This window comes from Mesitornis unicolor, unplaced genomic scaffold (genome assembly GCF_000695765.1).
Source record: "Mesitornis unicolor isolate BGI_N332 unplaced genomic scaffold, ASM69576v1 scaffold8578, whole genome shotgun sequence".
Taxonomy (NCBI): Eukaryota; Metazoa; Chordata; class Aves; order Mesitornithiformes; family Mesitornithidae; genus Mesitornis; species Mesitornis unicolor.
In genome coordinates, this window is record NW_010199847.1 from 125,846 (window position 1) to 143,929 (window position 18,084).

At 42.2% G+C, this 18,084-nt stretch overlaps 1 protein-coding gene across 1 annotated transcript in view; it reads right to left on the reverse strand.

The window, feature by feature from the left end:
• PAPPA (pregnancy-associated plasma protein A, pappalysin 1) overlaps positions 1-18,084 on the reverse strand; it is a 175,200-nt gene that overhangs the window by 120,449 nt on the left and 36,667 nt on the right. The window contains exon 3 of the mRNA XM_010189570.1: positions 2,387-2,532. Within this exon, the coding sequence (XP_010187872.1) occupies positions 2,387-2,532 (146 nt within the window). The remainder of the gene's footprint in view (positions 1-2,386; positions 2,533-18,084) is intronic.

Here is an 18,084-nt window from a genome sequence, read left to right on the forward strand (position 1 = left end):
ACATGCTCTGATCACTCCAGTACTTAGGGTCTACCCATGTGGAGTTATTTACATCCAGAGAGTACCCTGGTGCATCGGTCTGTGGGGGTCTCTTTCCCAAAGGTAATTCCAGAGTTGATTTTCCAACGGCAGGAGTATTGGTGAAATTCCTCAGCAAGACATGCCTTCAAAATAAAGGCTGGGTAAATGGTTCTGGCATTGGACAGCCCCATGGCAGCTGGAGAGGGAGATTTTATTTTTGCCTTTGTTGAAAATTTATATTTTTCACAGCTGTCAAGAATCTAAATCAATTGCAGTTTTACAGAAAAGATAAACTCCCTCACCCAGACAATCTCTATCCCAGCCTTTAGATCTGAACCACAGGACATATTTCATATTTTTTATTAAGTACATATTGGATTTATAGAAGAGAGTAAAAAAGATTAAAGATTAATTCTTACAGACCAAGCACAGGTCTGGGAGGGCTATTATAACAGGAAATTATGACCATTTTTTATTTAATTTTACTTTTTTCCACTGCAAGCAAACTTTAAACTATCGGCTAATATATATTTTTTTCTTGTGAGATCTTTTTTTGGTCAATGAATTCTGTCAATACAGTGTAGGAGCTGAATTTAAATTGTTTCGCTCAGGCATGAGCTTGACAATTAGCTTAATGAAGTGACAGAAGAACTCATCAGGGCTTTGGGCAAGCCCCAGCCCTCTTGCAGAAGGTTCTTCTTGGCGCTCTGGAGCTCTCCCCTTGTTCTCTGTTCCCTCCCATGACAACACCAAGGGAAGCTGTGAAAACACGCATTTAGGGGAGGCTCAGCCTTATTTCACTCCAGCAGTGGCATTAGAGCTAATGTTTCTCACCTATACTGTTGCACAATCAGAAGCAGAGTTACTGAGGGGCTAGTGCAGGACTAGGTACTACAAAGTGATAGAAATCCCATCAGTGTGGGTGCTGGTCGAGGCTGGGGTTAATAACTAGCTTTGGTTTTGCCAGAAGATGTTGCCATGGGGAATGCTCACTGGCAGGCATTTACAGCTTCTTCTGGTTTGGGTGCTCCCAGTAGAAGCCCTTGGAGATGGAGCTGGAGGCAAGAGTGGCAGCAGCTTCACTTCCAGCCTAGCTCAGCAGAAGCCTGGATGTGTGTCAGTGCTGGTCCCTGGGCAGGGAAGTTTGTTCACACTTCTATAGCAGCTATGGGGCTGGATGTCGTAATAAAACGTTTGCTAACTGAAACAGGGCAGCCAGCTCCAACTGCTTGGTCTGACCGTGGAGCCTCTCTCAGGTATGGAGACAGGTGACTATAAAGGGATGTTAACACCTAGGTTTTAGGACAATGTATTTTTGAACATGGAAAAGCCTCCCTGAATGATGGCTCAAGTTGTAGCTCAGCTCTCTTAGTATGCTTTAGAATAATAAACATCATATTTTGCTCTCCTTTGTCTAGGTTTACATTTGCCACATCTTTTTTTTTTTTTCTCAATGTGGGGTTGGGTAATACAAAAACTGGCTGAAACAGCCTTTCATAAAGACTGAACTTGGCTGAAACTGCATTTCACTTCCAGCCGAGGAAGGTCTGGACAAGCTGGAGAAATATCCGGAAAACTTGTGAGACTCCCTGCTCTTCTAAGATGACCAGATGAGGTTTGGAGCCTGAAAGAGGTTTATGCAGTTGCAAGAAGTACATAGAGGCTCAGTTGGTGCCTTCTGAACCTTTTGAGCTTTATCTGACATTTTGCAAGGACCACGGGTCCAGTGGCACTGCAGGTGTCAGGGCAACGAGCCATTTGGGAGGTTGCACAGTTTAGACTGGTTTGCCGGGTTCCAGCAGCCATACTCAGCAGCCCAGTTATGAAACATGCAGGGCAATCTGCAGGGTAATGAACTCTTGCCAGTTCCACTCAAATGAACATTAGAAATACAATCTCTCAGCAGTTTGCTCTTTTGCACATCGGTAGAGAAAAACAGTAACAAATTTTAACTATAATCTGTGAGGAAAATTAATTGAACACTTACTAAGTAATGAACTAAGGACCAGAACGTAACAGGCTAAGGTTAAAAATTCACTTCTGTCTAGCATTCCCCCACCTTTTCCCCCCAATCTTCTTCAAAAAGTGCTCCCACAGAGTGAATGCCCTGTAAAGTAGCTTCACTTAAAAGGTGAAATACTTTCAGCTTGACATCATCTACAAATACCATAATATGCTTTGGGTTTATAACCTAATATTTTCCTGGTTGTGAGCCAGTATCTGGGAATCGTGAAATACTTTTTTTCCCTTGACTATATATTAGAGGAATGATAAGAAATCAGAACAGAGCTTAACGCATATTTGTCTTTCCTTCTTAGCGCCTCAAAAGAATGCTTCAGAAAGAAGAAACATCTTTATCACTCACCTAGATGCATCAAGGCTTCCTTGTCCCAGGGCCAAGTTGCCACTCCAGCTAGCTCTTCCTCAGAGGAATTGGCAAAGAAGATGTTGAGGTGTGTGGATCCATCCAGTTTGAGTATGTTCTTTAGTTCATTGACATCTAAATATGCTCTGTAGAAAAAGAACAGCATTTATTTTTTCCTAAAGGTGACACAAAAAGCAACAAAGTATTGAAGAACTGCTGCAATCCAGGCCAAGATCTTACAATATTCTGTGTATCAGTTACCTGGAATATTTTAGTAACCCACTCCCAGACTTCAATTACATTGCATACATATAGTGAATCTCATCTAAGGACTTCATGCCATTGATTAACTAAGGCTACAAAATCCAAGGTAAATACATAAAGCTGTCCACATTCCTAAGATAAGTATAGGAATCCACTTATTATGAATGTAATTAACCATGTATAATGGCCAGTAAATCTTTCTCTATCAGCAGTTACCTTGCACATTTCCTCTAAGCTGTTTATGATTGTTACCTCTAATTTTCCTCCACAATAACAAGTTTGACATCTTCAGGTTGGTGTAACAACCAAAATCAGCTCACAAAGTCACTCTTTTAGCACCAGTGGCAGTCACTTGTGCCAAGATGCCCATTGTCTAACCCTGACATAGGATGGCTGTTTGGGAATTAGTATTTCCAGCAAGCAAAGTTGTGCCAAGAGATCTCCACAGCATGTGGTACCATATGGTACCATGGTACCATATCATGACATAAATTCCTGAGGCTCCTTAGGTCCTCCCAACAGGAGAGAAGAAGAAACACTTAGCTTTTGGGATGTCTGGAGGTTACAGAGCAATGTGCTTGCAGGTAAGCAAAGTCAATGCCTTAAGCTTGATGGGCTTTGAAAGTAATTTTTGCATCCCTTTAAAGGAGTAGACTTTGTCAATACCGGAATTCAGGAGCTACTTCCTGAAGTTCACACTGCTTTCAATGGCATCGTGATGCTCTAACTCAGAGTAAAGCAGGAGAACATGAAACATGAGAGTAAACCCACTGGTTCTCTGTTTCTAGCTCACATGGTCTTTTGATATGAAGTGTTGTGCTAACACAAGCTCTAAAACATGGGTGAGTCCTACCATCTTCACCTGACAAGTGCAAACAACAGAGAGATAGATCACCCTGAGTCAAGCACAGTTAAATAGCTCATAAGGAAAGGACACTCTGAGGTTTATTCCTGCTTCCTAAAGTCCCCCTTGCCGAACGTGCATGGGTGTGTATAGGGCTCATGTAGCTCTCACAAACCAAATGTGCTCACATTCAGCAAGTAGGGTTCCTCGCATACTTTTCAAGGCTTTCGTTCCCAGAAGGGTGAAGAAAAAATAGGCAAGTTGGCTCAGTACCAAGATCTTTCTGTCCTTCCCTGGAGGACTCCCCAATGGAAAACACATTCATATTTCCACAATAGCTTCCCCTGCCACTTGCTGAAGTCATTGCCTCCAAAATAGTTCATGGTTGGGTGTCCCCAGGCTCTTGCTGACTCATGGAGGAAGACGTGCTCTTTGGGGACACCAGTGGAAGGGTATGTTTCCATTCCATACAGTGTTTATCTTCCAATCAATGTGGATGACATCCTGAAGGACAGGTCAGCACTGGGACCCTTTACACATTTCTCATCTCTCCACTGTTCCCAACACATCTATGGAAAATACACAGATCTTTCCCTTAGCTCCTCAAGCTTGTTCTGCACACATCTGCGCAGGGTACTGAGGCTGTGCATAATCTATTTCCGGGCTCTTCCTTAACATCTTTACCAAACATGGGCTCACATTTGCACATGTCCACGAGCAATACTTTGAAATTGCATATGAGAACTAACGAGCATTTCCAAATGAGAGTGTAAGCATGCTGGAGGAACAAGTGATGGAAAATGCATGCATGAGACGAGGACGATGTGCATGTCTGTACGGATAGCAGCACCAGTAAAAGACAGTGAGCAAAAGCCTAAGAGAGAATGTGAGTGTGATGTGATACTTCCAGCAAAAGAGAAAAGGACAAAAACAGAAGCACTGCATACCTCTGAGTAGAAAAATGTTTGTGTGTTTTGCATCCCAGTGGGAAGGAAAGGCCCACTGTCAGTATTGAGGCTGCTGTTGTTGACTCTGGATGCAGATACTTTATGGCCTATGGAAATCCCTGTAGGAGTAATTACAATCAAACTCCCCTCCTGAGATTACCATTTTTATCCTGGCTCTTCTCTTATGATTTCAAATACTGTAAGCTAACATTTCTTCATTCTCAGCTGTCTCTTTGCTTATTGTTTACACAACCCAATCCCCATTTACATCCTCAGTGCACGGCCCCAGTCGTGCTTGCACTTGCATACAGGCTATGTGCTTCAACAGCCAGAGCTGTTTTGTACATGGATTATTATTGCAGACAACATCCAGAGCAGACAGCATCTAACTAATTGGCCTGTGATGTCAGTGCATCACCGAGACTGAACTTGTGTCTTACGTAAATCCACCGTCCTAAGTCAATTGGTCTTGGTTTTGTAGTATTTCTCTGGTCACTAATTCTCTGCTAGTCAATGAAAGTCTGTGAATGAGCAGAATACATTCAAACAGTGTAAGAACAGAAAGCTAGGAGGATTTTTAGCAAAGGGTCTACAGAAGAGCAGGTGTAAACAGTTCATGCTTGAGAGGGAATAGATGCAAACCCCTTTGTAAAAGCGGTCGGCAACCCCCAGCATATAAACATCTATCTCAGGCAAATCCCCTGTTAGTGTGTGAACGCATGTGTGAGCATGAATGGAGTGTGAGTGTATAAGAGAGGGTGTGGATTGTGCACACATGCAAGACAGCACAGAGTATGTATGGAAAGGAACCAGTGTGCGTGTGTGTGTAAGAGATAAAAACATGAGCTGGAATTCAATCCTCTCCTTCCTCCCCATGTTTCTAATAACCTCCCATCCCTATCCATCATCACCACATTCCTACACTCAAGGAGGCATAAATTAACTACTTTTGCAGTTCATGTCCAACTACGTAGCCGCAGGCAGCAGACCCAACAGTTACCAGGTCAAAATAGTTTTCAGTTATTGTGTTGGACGAGGCTGATTCCCCCCTGCTGCCGCGGCTGCTTTGTTATCAGCCCAGACTATCTGAACCAACACAATCTGCGAGCACTGCTTACACTTCTCAAGGTTATGTGGGTCCCCTGATAGAGGACATAATGTCTGTCACATGGGTGCGTGCCAAAGAGAGCCAAAGAGCCCAGCCTTTCCAGCACTGCCAAACTCGCATTTCAAAGACATGAGTGCAGTCTTGGAAAGGGATCAAAGCCTTCCCAACTGTCATTAGAATATTTCCTTTATGCATCTCTCCGTGAGTGCCAGCAACACATTTCATAAAATTCATTGGCTCGAGATGGTACCTCCAATATAAACCTGAATGGGGGAACTGTCAGGGCAAGTCTGCATGGAAAACAAAACAAAACCCAAAGCACAACAAAACACGTGGAATTCCTGTAATGGAAAAAACATACGATACTGTGAGTGTTCCTTGGTCAAGAAAGCCTAATGAGCCTATTAGTGCATCATAAATGGTCTCCTTTGCTGGAATCTGTTTTTGACATAGACATTCTATGGGCTGGTTAAGGCCATTTGGGACACCAAATCATATCAGACAACGTTCACATTCCTACCCAGATCTTTTCATCGACTTCTTTGTCCAACACTCAGCTTCAGTTTGGTTTTTTCCTCCACTGCAGTGTAAGTAGCCCTCTGAAGCTGTACCGTACAGCCGCTCGCCCTTATCCAGTAAGCCCAGACCTCAATCAGTAATACCCATCCCATACAGCGCTTCAGTTTCAGCTTAATGGAGCCTTTAGCTCATCTAGCAGTGTCTCATGACTGCCCTACCCATCACGTCGCCTACCCCATCAGTCACACGAGTCATTGTCCCAGTGCCTGTCTCACCTCTCAAGCCCATTTTCTGTCCATTTAAGCTGTGGCTTCACCACAGCAGGATTCACCTCTGGGTGACAAGATGAAGCCCCCAGCCCCCAGCTCCACCCGCCTGCGGGGGTCACTGCAAGGAGCTCCCTTCTGCTGGCCCTCAGCTCAAAGTAAAATCCAGCCACGAATCTCGACCGCTTAGCTACAGACACATTTGGCCATGGCTTTTAACTTGGTATCAGGTCTAATCATATTAAATCTGGCCTTCGTGACTAGAGTCGAGCAGTTTTATAATTGGGTTGGAAACTTCTCCCATTTTCTTCCAGGTCAGAAAGCGGCTTTCCCATGTTTCCCTAATGTGGCTGGGGTGCAGTCTCTTGCACTCCTGGCTGTTTTAGCAAGGAACATGGAGCCTTCCAGCCCTTATTGTTAGGAAATGTTTTCTAACGTTTGCTACTCTCTATTTGACTTTGCTTTGGGTTTTTTTTCCCTTCAAAGACAAGTGTCACTTTACAGCAAGAAAACAAACAGGGAACTTAAGGGATTATTTGCAAGAACCCACCCAGACACAGAGAAGGAACTTTGCTATCTGCTCACTATGGAATATGGTCTCCAACTGCCTGATGAGTTTGTTAGGAATAAAAGGCACTTCATTTCATCATTAAAAAACAAAAGCAAAAACAAAAACCCACAAATGCCCTTTCCCCCCACAAAAAAAAACAGCCAAAAAAGGCCAGCATCTTCTGAATTGAGAAGTCAGCCTCAAAAAGACTCCATTTTAGCTCTTGATATACACTATCCTATCCTTCACCCAGCAGGTTCAGCATATGACGGGACAGAGTAAGTCTGCTGGAATCATAGGAACCCAGTACATCACCCTCCTTCCTAAGCCTCCTTGTTTCTGTTTTCATTTGGTGCTCCCAAAACAGCTGACAGCCCAGCTTAAACCATGGTGTATGATTTAACAGGCCAAGAAAATCTTTTCTGGACAGCCCTGACGGTACTTGCTGGCATCCTGTGACAGATCCAGGTGTGGTTCCCAACAAGGCGATGCTGCTATGTCTCTGTAGTATTCCCTTGGCCCCTCCAGCTCTGATCTTGGCTCCAGGATCATTAGAGCAGCAAAGACGGCAGCAGTTGGTACGTGGACAGGCACTCACCAACTGTCTGCCCCATTTGTTCAAGCAACATGGGGGGCCCAAGGTTTCAGGGTGCAGTGTCCACCTAGAGATTTTTTCAATAGCTGCAGTGAACAGTAAGGAAGGTTTTGAGATAAATGATCTTCTTCCTGAAGATAATAGCAAAAGCCCTGACTGCAACAACACTGAAAGCTGACCTTGAAATGGGGCCATTTGGCAGACGCACACAATTGTAATTTAGCTTTTCCCCCTGTGATTTCTCAGTCTTGGGTGGTTAGACGTGGAGCACTCCTTTTGGAGACACAGTGTTGATGCCAGTGTATAATCTGCCTTTTGCCTTCTGTCATAAAGTCACAGAAAAACAAGCCTGGCAAGGATGGGCAGAGACCATTGCCGCTCACCCTCCACCCCAAAGCAGGGGCATCTCTGTATGTTGCACCAAGCAAATTTTTTTAGGTTGTACTTAGGATCACATATGACAAGGACTCTGCCACAACAGCCTGCAGCCATGTTTCAATGCTTTCACAGTCACTATGTTTTTCTGAAGGCCTACCTGAATCTTTTTTTGCTGCAACAGACGTGCATGACTATTTGTGCCGTTCCCCACAGACAGGGTGATGATTCCCTTCTGCTTTACCAAACCTACTACTTATTTGTTAGGCTAAAACCACCTTATTTCTTCAGTCTCTCTCCAGTGGTTATATTTTTTAAGACCTCTGGTCACTTCTGATGCTCTCATCTGCACTCTCCACATCTTTCTCAAAGGCAGGTCATCAAAAGAGGACACAGTCCTCAAGCTGAGAGCTTATCAGTGCCATGTAACTGCTGCATTCATCCTGTCTATCATCTCCAACATGATATAAAGGACACAGTAGAGATTTCAGACCTACAAACGTTTCTAACATTTTTACTTTCTTCCTTTTTTTTTTGCCTAAAGTGCTACAGGTCTATGAAAAACCTGAACAAAAAAAGACAACCTACAAACCCTCTTTAGCAGTGGACTTGCAATACGATTTTTGTCTGACCTGATGTTAAAGATCTGCCTTTGCTGGCAAATTTAATTTTGCTCCTCATTTCAGACTGATTGCCATAAATCATGCGAAGCAGGAAGCGTGCCTCATCTACATTTAGTTTAGTGTTAATTTAAGACACTAGTGTAAGTGTAGTAAAAGTCATAATAATTTATTGATAAAGGTATAAATCTTTCAGTGATTGGGACAGAGCCTGAAATAGAGCAGAGCCAGAATATTACAAGTGAAAGGCTTCAGGTCCCAAGTTAGATCCAGATCACTGCCTGTGTTCACACTGAAATCCAAATGCATAACTGTAATTCTGACCGCATCCAAACCAGGCAGTCACTAGGTCATGTCCACAAGCATAAATTGCAAGCACTGTCAGCACATGTAGGCTTGGCAGGTTTTAAAGAATTTTGGTTTATCCGCTACAGTAGAATGTCCTCTATAGCCCCCGAATCTGATCTCCTCTTACAAGAAAGGAGGAATGCTTTTAGGAAAAAAAAATATTATGATAAGGATCCAAGAAATGACACTTAGGATAATTGCTAAAATTTAAACCCAGCACCGTGGGTAGGTTTGGTAGCCTGTGCTGAACTCTGTATCATTGCAGTGACACTGCTAATGTGTTCAGGTCAGCTGGTTAAAGCTGGACAAAGTTTTTTTACATCAGTGGTGGTTCTACAGTGAAGACCAACACTAAGCAACACATATTACAAAAATCAAAGCCCACGTGGCTACAGAAGTCTGCATGTTTGTTGATCCTAGGGTGCTCTTTTTCCCAAACTGAATTAATTCTACCATTATGCTACCAAGTCAGGTTTTACTCACCCTATGAGAAAAAAAGATTAAAAAGAAAATTATAGAATTAATAGATGTTTTACTGTGCAAAATATGGGATTCATTTGAGTGGGTTTTCTTTATCCTGCAACAAGACTGAGAGCAACTCCTTGGTCTAAAATAGGGAATTTTTTACAAGTGTCAACTCATCAATTCCATTCTATTTGCTTTGAAATGCTGGCTTTCCAGCAGGGCAATCCTAGAAATAACCACATTTCTACTGTAACATATTTCACTTTAAATCTATAGGACTGCAAGGAAAAAACCTACCCCATACATGAAGGAAATAATTTGCTACTGAGTTCTAAAAATCAGTAGTATCATCTATAGACCCTAATGGCACACCCTTACTCAGCCCTATCTGACTTTCTTATAAAGACCTCTAAAGAATGATAGAGCTGTATTTCATATAATTCCCTATAGATAACTTCTTGTAAATGCAATATCTACTTAATGGGCTGAACCACAGCAACAGGTTGGTGTAAACCTGATGGTTGGACTACTCCAAATCTACCTCCAGGTTCTCTTCTGGTTTGGTTCATGTCAGCGTGCACTCTGAGCCAACTTCTGCTCGTCCTGGGCTGCACACAAGTATCAGCTCTGACTGCAACGTGTTTGCTCCAGCGTAAATCTAGAGTTAGTCAGAGCAAAATTTGATTCTCAAAGTGCAGCTTCGGGTTCGAATCCAAAATCTTAAAGGAAACCTCAGTTGAAACGACCAATTTTTGCCCAATTTCTGGCCAACACAACTTGCTTTTTTTAAGGAGGGAGGCGGGTTTCCTCAGATCTCCACACGGATTCTCTCAAAGGTTTGTAAATCCTTGCCAAATCCTTCACAAACCTGGGCTGTGATTCAGAAATACAGTGAAAACAGATTTTTTTATTTTTTTTTCCCCGGCACTTTTGCTGCTGGTTCTGGCCAGGATAAGAAAGAGCAGAGGCTCAGGGAAAAAAATGGGGAAAAAGATGATGCAAACTATTTCAAATGTCAAACATGTTCTGTCTGAGCTCTAGGCAAAAGTTTGAGGTGGTTGTTAACTTAAACAAAATTATTGTTCCCGCTCTTTCTTTGTCTTCCTAGGTATCGCTGCTCACTTTTTACACCAGAGACCCCACCTTTATATAAACTTTATGTGGGTTTAAAAAGAGTTGCAGTGCTACAGACCATAAATATATGATGACCAAGCCTTCTTCTTTTGCAAGGTCTACGTCCAAGAACGAAGCAACATTTTGAGTTCACTTGTACAGCAAGAACTGAAAAGCCCCATTTCCTCGCACAACCATAAAAAAAAAATTAAGCTAACCAGCTACACAGAACTAGGAAAAGCTCCGCTGGCTGGCCAACTCACAGGAAGAAAAGAGAAAACAAAGGGAAAGCCTTGGCAAAACGAGTTGTGATCTTACTGCACAATGAACTTCTGAGACAGCGGGGAGGATTAAAGCATGGAACATTTCAAGACACATCTCTTTAAAATAGCAAAGGGTTATGAAGCATATATGCAGATTGCACAGACCTTTGAAATCAGCAACACTGGCAGGTTTATTTGTTTTGATTGTCTCTTTTTCTTTCTTTTACTACTTTGGGTTTTTTCTTCTCTCTCCTTTTCAAGACTAGAGCCAAATGACCCATGAGAAATGTACTGTAATTTGTCTCTTATCCATCCCTCATCTCCATCTGATATTCCCTCTGCCCTGGTTACCCTGATGTTTTTCCAGACTCCACAGGCTGAACCATTGTAACAAGGAGAAAAGTCAAATGATAAGGAAAGAAGAGGCATAAGGATATTTTCAGGAACCTGTTCTGTTAAAACAGGTTTCCTTTGCCACTTTTCCAAAAACCCCTTTTGGCTGCAACAAACCACATTCACGTATACCTGAGAATAGGAATATATATATATAAAGCTATTTTAACTATCAATTATACTGCTTGGCACTTCCACAGTGCTTCCCCTCTGGGCCTCAAAACGCTTCCTAAACATGAAGGGAGAAATTCCACTCTGGTCAAAGCCCTGACACAAGCCCTGCACTGCTCCAAACCCCCTCCAAGGGCTTAAGTGATAATGAAGAGGGACAAAAACCCTTGCACTGAGACTCATCTCAAGAAGTTTTACCATGGCTGAGGAAGCCATGAAACAGGCAAAAGGAATCATATTCCTTGTCTTCCAAACAGGAAAACTGACATAGAGAAATGCAATAATTTGTTCAAAGTAACAAAATCATTCAGTGTGACAGCTAGGATTAGAAACTCAATCTCTTGAGCCTATATTCTGTGATAATATGGATCATCTTTCTTTTAAATAAGTGGTGACTTGTGTTACTGATCCTTTAAGTTTTCTGTTGGTGGCCACTAATCATATTTTACAAGCCTTCACTCTTATTTTACAATCTTTTACTCATATTTTAAAATCTCCCAAAAAGTCCTAAAGGTCCAGCGCTCAGCAGATGGGAAGTCAGAGCTCTCTACAATAAGCTGGTACTTCCTGAATCCCTCAGCTTCGCAGCTTCTGAAGACAATGTAGCACATTTACTGTAAGAACACATTTTCTTGTGGAAACAGGGCTCTGCTTTCAATGAGTGAGCAGCCACCATCCTAATAATATTTGGCATTTACATACCCTCTCTCATCCCAAAGACCTTCCAAGAACAACCAATGGATATGTGCACAGCACAGTGCACAATAGTTCAAGTAAAGGTTTCAGTCACCAGAACAAACCTGCTCTTTTCTTATGAAAAGCACCAGAGACCAGGACTGTCGCCTGTCATCAATCCCTTGGCTCAGGTCAAGAGTTAGGTAGAGACTCTGTTAATCAGGCTGGAAGTTAGAGATCAAGAGGAAACTTGAGGCTTTGACACAGAGTTTTCTTTAATTATAGAAGCAGCTCATCGCGACTCTCTGTATTAGAGCTGTCTAAAAATTTCCACTACTAATATCCAACTCCAGCCTTGTCTTTCTCATCTCCATCTTAGTGACTCAGAGGTCAGGTCTGAGGCCACTTTTGCACCCTGCCCAAACAAGTGCCTTGCTGGAGTGACCCTTGGGTGTCTTGGCTGAAGTGACCCAGGTTTTGGGTCCCCCCTTTAGAGTCTACCGAAAGCATGGGGTTACCCTACTGCATGGATACTGCTCTGTCCTGGGCTCCATCTACCTGAGCCATCTGCCCTTGCAGCAGGCAACCACAGGCAGGCAGGATGGGTCAGGACCTTGCCTGGGTGGGCTCCGGTGGGTCACCTACCATAGGAATATTTGGGATTTTTAGGAAGCTGAATGCAGGTCAGGGTAGGGACCACAGTGGCTTTGAGGCACTTGCAGTCAGATTGCAATTAGTCACAGTGCCTGCAGAAGGGTGACACATGGCACTGTCCTTGCCAGGGTGTGCAGCTGGGACTTTAAGGGGCTGGTCCTTTAGCATCTTCCCTAATTAGCACACAGTAAAAAAATGCAGGATGAAAAAGAACAAGATCAAATTCTTTGCTCCTTTCATCTCATTTTTTGACACTAATCCTCCCTGCACATAAACCCTGTGCCACAAAGTGAGATATACATTGCTATTGGAATGAAGAGCGACTTGGAAGCAGGCCGACATCAGCAAAAAAAAAATCATATATAACCACGAAGGACCAAGCATGTTTATTACAGATACTTCTGGAGTTGATGGGCCAAAATAACCAGTCCAAATATGTATCTTGCAAAACATCACTTTTGCTTTGGAGATGCCGCTTTCTTTTCTGTTTTTGTTTTTACAACTCATGAACTTCCAAATCTCGCTTCTTAACCTCCTGGCAGGGTTGCACATAAAGTTGGTCCTGCTGCAGTGGGCAGATCATCAATGGCTTATGGTTAGGATAATCCCAATTTTCCTCTTTTCTGAGAAAGAAATGAAAGCCTGATTGAAATGAGACTGGTTGAAATTTCCTCTTATTTCATCTTATGCAGGAAAGGGTAGGAGACACCAAAGTGAGATCACAAAGAACAAAGTCTGGTGATGGAGACTTTAATTCAGGGAAACGAAGAAAAGCTTGTGCCCTGGCACTAAAAGCCTCACATTTTCAGTTCATGAGACGTTTTTTTTCTCCCTGTCCTAACAAAAGAATTATATTTATCTCTTTTAGTTTTCTGGTTTTGTTTTTTTTTCAGGGGCTATTGATGGATCATACTCATAAGTCTTTATCTTCAATGATGGAGTCTTGAACACATTTTTTAAGGGAAAAAAAAGAAAGAAAACTGAATGGTGAGATTCAAAGAATCACTAACTATTACGAGAGCTACAAAAGCTGGTTACTCTTGCTGGTTACTCTTGTTCTTTCCCAGCAGCGAAGAGATTACAAGGAAACAGAAAATGTCAGTTGCTGAAACAGAAATTTCACATAAGAACATTTCTCTTTGAAGTTCCCAGAATCCACAGTCAATTGCCAGGTGATCTGGCAGAAACACCAACACACCTGCAATGAAAATAGTTCAGAGTTGCAGAAGGAAAATGTTGTGGACTGTATTTTCTAAATCAAACAATTAATTTTTTTTAACTTCTATTCCTGTTCACGAGGAAGACAGAAAGAAAGAAAAAAGAAAAAGCATGAAAGAAGACTTAGTAGATGATAAGCAGCAACTACTGTTGGGAGATGAAACATAGCAGCAACGGCTGTAATAAATACTGCTAACATAATTAACTCCCTAACATCCAAATCCTGCCCCTCATTTCTCTCTGTTGAGCCAGAGACAAGCAGCAGGAGGAAAGATGTAAATGTGCCTTTTCCAAACACTCGGAAACTTTCAGTCTTTCTGGTTTCTGAACCTGTGCAGGGCTTGCAACGCCTGCACAGATACAAACTAAAACAAATCCCATTGTACATGAATGTTTCTGAGAGTGGACATTTCTTGAACTGAAGGATATATCAACCCGAAAGGGTCCTCTACCCCTTAAGTAAACAGTGGGCAGCAAACACATAAATGCCCAGGTTATGAAGTGGGTGGAAGGACATTTGGGTTGCCTCACATATGGATCTGCTAACGTGAGTACCAGAAAACAGGCACTATCAGTCCAAAACATAAGGCTGATTGTAAGCATTCCCTGGAGGACACATTTCCCAAGACCCTACTAAATTGGACTGGCAGCTTATGAAACGTTCAATACTGATCCAGCATGTAACAGTAAACTATAGGAAATCATACCCATATATTTGGCCTTCAGACATGAGCGCAGAAATTGCCTGTTCTGGCACCACAAGCCTGTGGATCCACTTGAATCAAACCCAGACCTCTAGCAAAGGGCTATGAGAATGAAAAGGTCTGTTCTCCATTGTCAAACAGTAACACAAGGGAGCGGGAACTCTGATTTTACTTTATGGCAAATTTCTTGACCAACTTTTGCCACGAGTACGACTGCTGTAGGCAGCCCACGCAGTCTAACTTCCCCATAGTTGCACCCTCTGTCACTCTATTTGCATAACTCAACCACACATCAATTTTTGCTTTGGTTTGCTGCAGTAATTTACTAGTAAGATGTCACTAACAACTACTAAAGAGCTTAAGATCCTGATTAATACAAAACTAGCTTTGCAAAGGATCCAGCAAAAATTGCAGGTTGTCATTTTTGTCTGCTGTTTCCCACACATAGACCTTGAATTATACAAACCTGCATTTATGAAATGTATGCTAGCATGAAATGCCTTGCAGGTCTGTGTCAAAGATAAGAAGATAATTCAGCCATGGGGGAAGAGAAAGCATCCTGGAACCCCTTTCTGGACTATCTCCTCCTGATGGTTTTCCAGATCAAAACCTGGAAATGTTTCAGGTATTGTTCCCAGATGGATAAAAAGATAACTTTGTGCCTGATCAAACCTGGGAGAGTTAAATGTTTGAGCCTGCATTTTTAAGACAAAATAAGACATTTTGAAGCAAACACACATTAATAAATCTATCCCCAGAAGTATAACTATTAGAGAGAGAAATTTGGAGTGTGTGAGGAGGAAGCCAAAGAACTTCTAGCCCTTTTCTGAATCCAACTGGGAATCAAAGAGCACAGATTTCTTCAGGCAAACTGGGAGAAACACTCTGATGTGTCTGACGGAAGCATTTTACTCTGTGTTTGGAAGTTTATCATGACCGATCAATTCTGGAAGAATTAGTGAGTGAGTTCTGGTTTTTGGCACTGACACAGCCGTGGTAAAAAGGCTGGAGGCAAACGGGAAGTAATTTTCATAATGCTGTGAACTGTTGCCATCAATCCTTCCCCAAAACATTTCTTCTGCTTACTCTAGTACAGTGCTGTTCTGTAGGAGCTTTCCTTTCAGCTATTGCCCTTCGTCTTAGAAAGGCTCTCAACCTCACTCATACTCTGGATGTAGAGATCCAAGCCAAAGACCAAAGTCTTTGGGAGTTCAATCTTTCTACAGACTTCAAAGAGCTTGGGATATGCAACTTAGTCCAGACAGAAAGCGTAACATATGTTCAGAACAACATTATATATGTAAAAATAGAAAAGACTGAATGACTTAAGTAATGCAATGTGATGGGGAAGCCTGATGTAGAATGTGCATGACATTTACATACCTATTTTCAGCCTCTAACCTAGGTGGTCCGAATCCTAGTGGAAGAACCTACCTTTTCTCCAGCAATGATAAAGACTTTAAGATTTAATTCTCTAAATCATGCCTATGCTGTGTGTCTATACCTGCTGCGAGCAGATGGCACGGCTGTTCCCCTAAGGAAGTGACTGAGCAACAACTACAAAGAGCCAATGCTAATCCAACACTTATTCTTGGCTTACCTGCAACACTTATCCTTAGTACAGTAACATTGAGACTACACATTCTGGGAGGAATCAGCAACTCACACAATTAGTCTTCAACAGAAAAGAAGCCAAACGTGAAGGCAAAATAAAAACCCATAACCAGAAATGCCAAATCCAGGTATCCTGAAAAAATAAAGTTTATGTAATTCTTAGTATTTCTCAGGCCTGCCCATGTTTGTCTCCATTTGCGCTTGCTGGGATCCAAGAGAGGAACAGAGCATCATTAAACTTATGGAAATCAGATTGCAGAAAAATGCTGTTTTGTAACTGTTCTCAACCAGTTTTGCAAACCTAAGCAGTTCAGACAGTTTGTAAAGATTTCCATACTCTCTGATGCTCACGTGAAGCAAACTCAGTGCCGGCCTTTTTAATATCTACCCATGTTCTCCAAATGAGTGCATCATATTTCTTTATTTACTCAGAATTTTTCACCAGTTAATCTTTCCCTGTCTCATTTTTAATTCAACAAAACAGATAAATAAATCAAGACACACAAAACAAATCAAGGCAAAGTTTTTCAAAGTGTAAAAGGTATTTTGATACCCACATGGGTCTTGGGAATATAAATCCCTTTTGAGCCTTTGGAAGGTGCACAAAAAACATGTAGATGATTACACTGATGGGTCTATTAATAGATATCATCTGGATTTAATCAATGCCTGAGCTCTGACAGCAAAAGGAGCTTAAATTGGCACCCTTGCTCCTTTCTACTCAGTGCTCCCTAACCTGTTCTTCCATATAGGAATATAATTTGTGAGTCTGACACGGGCACGAGTGTCATTACATCGTATCGCAGAAATTAGAAATGAATCAACAGAAGAAGAGGCAAACTCCTGATCAGCTCCTTCCTACCACACAATGCAGAATTCTTCACATCTTACCCCTAATCCCATGTCTGATCAAACTGAAATGTCTTCAGGGTCAGGAATGGAGCCCTGGCCCAGGCTGCCCAGAGAGGTTGTGGAGTCTCCTTCTCTGGAGACATTCAAAACCCGACTGGACGTGTTCCTGTGTGACCTGGTCTGGGTGATCCTGCTCTGGCAGGGCTTTGACTGGATGGTCTATTCCAACCTTCCAACTCCTGATATTCTGTGATTCCTCTTGGTATTTCTTTCACAGTCTAATCACATCTCAGAAAAGCTGATATTTTCTGTCTACGTGTCTTACCTTTATCCTTTCTATAATTTGTGCTGTTTAACGCTGAAGAAATAATACAGCAACAAACTTCATGCAATGGGGCAGATCCTTAATGGAGGAGAAACTCTGGCATGGCCCAAGTAACAGATTAAATCCCCTTCTTGGCATATTCATTTTTACTGTGTCTTTCACTATAATTTCAACATGGAATTTTCCTGGCATAAATCACACAGGTTTCCCTCTTCCCCTCCACACCATGCTGCGTAGTTCTGTGTTTTGGTAAATCTCATCTATTAATAGTTGCCCTCTGTGGCTATAAAAAAATACCTCAGTAGTCAAAAGCCAACCCTTGCTAGGGAACAGCTGTGGATGTCTGAACACACACAAGACCCAGCATCACACAGCAAAGCCCTTTCTTGGCTCCATGTCAGAGCAAACCGATTAAATAAGGCCATAGTCAAGCTAACGGAAAAGGAGCCCCTTCCCTGCAACAGAGAGAGAGAGAGAGGCCGACTCTAGCACTGGGCTGGAGAAACATCAGAGTATTTCCATTTTCTCACTGACATTTTCTTTTTCCTTTTTTAACTCAGCAAACCCCCCTCCCGTGCCTTTCGCGCTCCACCCTTCTGCCAAGTCCCAATAAAATCTTGCACTTAAAGAAATAGGACAAAGACGTCATCGCAGCGAGTATCAAAGGTCGCAGGGTAAATTTTAAGGTCTAGTCTTTTTTTTTTTTGTTTGATTGATTTAACTGATTAGAGCATTTCTGCTCTTCCTGTGCTTTCAGCAGCATCCTGGGTAACTCAGGGGAAATTCAAACCAACCAGCTGTGATCTGTATTACAA